Source organism: Manacus candei, unplaced genomic scaffold, assembly GCF_025592945.1.
Source record: "Manacus candei isolate 608988 ecotype Guabito, Panama unplaced genomic scaffold, ASM2559294v1 h1tg000014l, whole genome shotgun sequence".
NCBI classification, from domain to species: domain Eukaryota; kingdom Metazoa; phylum Chordata; class Aves; order Passeriformes; family Pipridae; genus Manacus; species Manacus candei.
In genome coordinates, this window is record NW_026138062.1 from 11,987,494 (window position 1) to 11,991,998 (window position 4,505).

Here is a 4,505-nt window from a genome sequence, read left to right on the forward strand (position 1 = left end):
TAAGAAGCGTTCAGGAGAAACAGAACAATTCCGTTGCACTCCCAGGCTGTCACATCCCTGATCCAAATATCCTGCTGCCTCTCCCCGCGGCTTGCCTGCCCGCAGCCCTGCCGGAACAAACAACGTAGCATCTGGTCAGTCACCGAGGGACGGCTCCAGCGTGCCCCAGGGGACAGGATTCACCTTGGGCCGTTCGATAAGAATCCACATTAATCTCGCAGGCACAGTAGCAGATTCACTGCTTCCACAGTTTTGCCTCCAACTCCATAAACAACTCCAAGAAAAAATTGAATCTACTCTAAAACGGAACATAATAGTGCACTATTAACCCTGGTGTGAACCCTTAAATGGTTCAAACGCAAGAGTATTCAAAGAATAAACCACTGAAACGGGAGGGAGAGGAGAGAAGAGAGAAAAATGCAGAGAAAGATATGAAGGAACGAAGGGAGGGAGAAAGGGAGAGAGAAAGGAAGAGAGAAAGGAAGAGAGAGAGAGAGAAAGAGTGAAAGAGTGAAAGAAAGAAAGAAAAAAGAAAAAAGAAAAAAGAAAGAAAGAAAAAGAGAGAGAGAAAGAAAGATAGAAAGAAGGATAGAAAGAAAGAGAGAAAGAAAGAGAAAGAGAAAGAGAAAGAGAAAGAGAAAGAGAAAGAGAAAGAGAAAGAGAAAGAGAAAGAGAAAGAGAAAGAGAGAATGAGAAAGAGAGAAAGAGAGAAAGAGAGAAAGAAAGAAAGAAAGAAAGAAAGAGAAAGAAAGAAAGAGAGAAAGAAAGAAAGAAAGAATGAAAGAAAGAGAAAGAAAGAAAGAAAGAAAGAAAGAATGAAAGAAAGAGAAAGAAAGAAAGAAAGAAAGAAAGAAAGAAAGAAAGAAAGAAAGAAAGAAAGAAAGAAAGAAAAGAAAGAAAGAAAGAAAGAAAGAAAGAAAGAAAGAAAGAAAGAAAGAAAGAAAGAAAGAAAGAAAGAAAGAAAGAAAGAAAGAAAGAAAGAAAAGAAGGAAAGAAAGAAAGAAAGAAAGAAAGAAAAGAAGGAAAGATTCTGTTTGTGATTGTTTTCTGCTTCAAGCCACGCCAGTGAAACTTGAGTTTTCCCACAGAGCGGAGTTGGGGCTGGGCAGCAGGAGGAGATGCACAGTCTCACCTCAGCGGCGCTGCCCGTGCAAAGCGCACACGCACACACGCCCCGCGTGGGCGCAGCGGCTGTCACCCGCGGCACCTGGAACAGCAGTATGTTCACTAAAACTACACGAGGTGAGGGGAAATTAAATTACAGGGAAAACCATAGTCTCTGAGCGGTTCAAACAAATGTCTACCACCGCAGTTCTTCTCCAGGAGCCGGTGTACATTTCGCGGCAGGAGCGGGGAGCGGCCGGAGGACGCCCCTTTCTGTGACGGGGCTCCGCAGCGCGGAGGGGCAGCGCACCTTTGTGTTTCAGTGCTGGGGGCCGGGCTGGTTCCCCCCGCCGCTCCAAGGGCAGAGAAGGGGCGCCCTGCCCCGCACCCCGCCCATCCCCGCCCCATCGGGGCGCCCCGGGCCGCGCCGGCGGCCGCGCAGCGCGCACGTGTGGCAGCCACAGGTGCCGCAGCCGCCGGTGCTCGGTGTCGTTCTCTATAAGAGCGGCCCCGCCGCCGCCGCCCCGGCGAGACGGGCGAGGGCTGCGGGAAATGCAACAAGGCGCGGGGAGGCAGGGACCGGGGGCGGCGGGAGGAAAAGAAGGAGGAGGAAGAGGAGGAGGAGGAGGAAAAGGAGGAGGGAGAAGGGGAAGGAGAAGGGGGGGAGGCAGCTGATGTCTGTCAAAGCCGGAGCCGCGCTCTCGCGAGAGCCCGCCCGGCGGTAGCCACGGGATGCGGGGCTCAGGTGCGGGCAGAGCGCAGCGCAGCGCGCCCGGCGCCGGGCAGCGGCAGGCAGAGGACTGAGAGAGGGAGGGAGGGAGGGAGAGAGGGAGACGGCGGGGGCCAGAGGGAGCCTCGCCGCCCGCTCGCCCACCCACCCCAGCCCCGGCCACCGCGGCAGCAGCGGCGGCGGGGGCAGGGTCCGCTGCGGCACCGCCGCCACCAGCGGCTCCGTCACCGCTGTCAGCGGCTTCCCCCGGCGGGAGGAGAGAGCCCGGAGAGCACTTTTCCCTCGACTTTAGGAGTGTTTGTGGATTTACATGCCAAGCCTTCAAGATGATGTCCATGAATAGCAAACAGCCGCATTTTGCCATGCATCCCACCCTACCTGAGCACAAATACCCCACTCTACACTCCAGCTCGGAAGCAATAAGAAGAGCATGTCTACCAACTCCACCGGTAAGGGATAGATAGCTGCGGCTCTCTTCTTTCTTTCTTTCTCTCTCTTTTACACACGCACGCACTTTTCTTTCTTTCTCTCTCTCTCTTTTCTGTATACTGCATGTATGTGTATGTGCATTAATAAAAAAACGCTGCGAGGCACATTTTGACAAGCGGCGCTTAATGTTTTTTTCATGTCTTCCTCTGCAATCATCTGAGCGCCTGTGATCTTTTTTGAAAGCGGTGTTCACACGAGTCTCCGACTTCATCCACTTTCTGTATTAATTTTTATGACTCGGCCTCTGAAAAGGAATGCGTTTTATGTGCTCTTGTGTTTGACACAATTCCCCAGCTGAGAGTTACAGATCCGTTTCTTCTCCTCCTTTCTTTTCTCCTTTCGTTCCATTTCTCTCCTTTCAATTTATTTTTTCCCTTCACTCCCTCCTCCTCTCCTTTTCGGATTCCCCCTTGCTTCCTGCCCTTTCTACTCTTCGCCTCTTCTTTTCCTCTTTTGCTCTCTCCTTGCTTTCCCCCCACCCCCCGCACTCCCCCTTCCATTATTGTACCCCATCCCCTGTTTCTCCTCACTTCCCCGCGCTGTCGCCTGCTATACCACGCTTCCCTAACCTCTTGGCTCCCCACCGCCACCACCCCGTGCTCCTTTACACGCTCATCCTACTGTCGGCTCCCCGCCCGTACGATCACCCCAACTTTGCCCACCTCTCTCTCCCCTCCATCAACTTTCCACCTCCTTTCCCACGGCGCTCCCGCAACCCCACGCTCTCCCCCGCCCGTCCCCTTCCCCCTCCGTGCTTTGCCCCATCTCTGCCCCCTTGCCCTTCTCTTCCTGCACCCCGCTCTGTTTTGTGTCTCCTGCAGCTGCAGAGCAATATCTTCGCCAGCCTGGATGAGACCCTGCTGGCGCGGGCCGAGGCTCTGGCCGCCGTCGACATCGCTGTCTCGCAGGGCAAGAGCCACCCGTTCAAGCCCGACGCCACATACCACACCATGAACAGTGTGCCCTGCACCTCCACCTCCACCGTGCCCCTGGCACACCACCATCACCACCACCACCACCATCACCAGGCGCTGGAGCCCGGCGACCTCCTCGACCACATCACCTCCCCGTCCCTCGCGCTCATGCCCGGCGGCGGCGGCGGCGGAGGCGGCGGCGGCGGCGGCCACGACGGGGCGGGCGGCGGCGGCGGCGGGGCCGGCAGCGGCGGGGGCGGCGGCGGCGGCGGCGGAGGCGGCGGCGGCCTCATCTCCACCTCGGCCCACCCGCACTCGCACATGCACGGTCTGGGCCACCTCTCGCACCCGGCCGCCATGAACATGCCGTCGGGGCTGCCGCACCCGGGGCTGGTGGCCGCGCACCACGGGGCCGCGGGGCAAGTGGCCTCGGCGGCGGCGGTGGTGGGGGCGGCCGGCCTGGCCTCCATCTGCGACTCGGACACGGACCCACGAGAGCTGGAGGCCTTCGCCGAGCGCTTCAAGCAGCGCCGCATCAAGCTGGGGGTGACCCAGGCCGACGTGGGCTCGGCTCTGGCCAACCTGAAGATCCCGGGGGTGGGCTCCCTCAGCCAGAGCACCATCTGCCGCTTCGAGTCCCTCACCCTCTCCCACAACAATATGATCGCCCTCAAACCCATCCTGCAGGCCTGGCTGGAGGAGGCCGAGGGCGCCCAGCGGGAAAAAATGAACAAGCCCGAGCTCTTCAACGGGGGCGAGAAGAAGCGCAAGCGGACTTCCATCGCCGCCCCAGAGAAGCGCTCACTGGAGGCGTACTTCGCCGTCCAGCCCCGGCCCTCCTCCGAGAAGATCGCCGCCATCGCCGAGAAATTGGACCTCAAAAAGAACGTGGTGCGGGTTTGGTTTTGCAACCAGAGACAGAAGCAGAAACGGATGAAATTTTCCGCCACCTATTAGGGGCGGGCGGGAGGGGCACCGGGGGGGGGGGGGCCGGGCCGGGGCCGCGGGGGACGCCCACGCACCGCCACCGTCGCCTGAGACGCCGTGGGAGGCTCCTGGGGACCACGGGACGATGTAGAAACTAAAGGCGAACTAGTCGGGGAGAGGGGGGGGGGTGTGCGTGTGTGAGGGGGGTGCGCTATCAATTATTAAAACAAAAAAGACATCGGGACATCAACGAGAAGAGGAGAGAGGAGGTAAAAACGCTCTGGAAACCCATGGGGGTCACTTCTGCGGGCCCATTCCCCCTCTACCCCCCACCCCCTGAC

General features: G+C 57.8%; 1 protein-coding gene across 1 annotated transcript; it reads left to right on the top strand.

The window, feature by feature from the left end:
* Positions 1-1,979: 1,979 nt before the first annotated feature.
* Positions 1,980-4,305, top strand: POU4F1 (POU class 4 homeobox 1). The gene is made up of 2 exons (XM_051780508.1): positions 1,980-2,283; positions 3,145-4,305. Exons 1-2 carry the CDS (start codon positions 2,161-2,163, stop codon positions 4,192-4,194), a joined length of 1,173 nt encoding a protein of 390 aa, XP_051636468.1. The 5' UTR covers positions 1,980-2,160; the 3' UTR covers positions 4,195-4,305.
* The last annotated feature ends 200 nt before the right edge of the window (positions 4,306-4,505 follow it).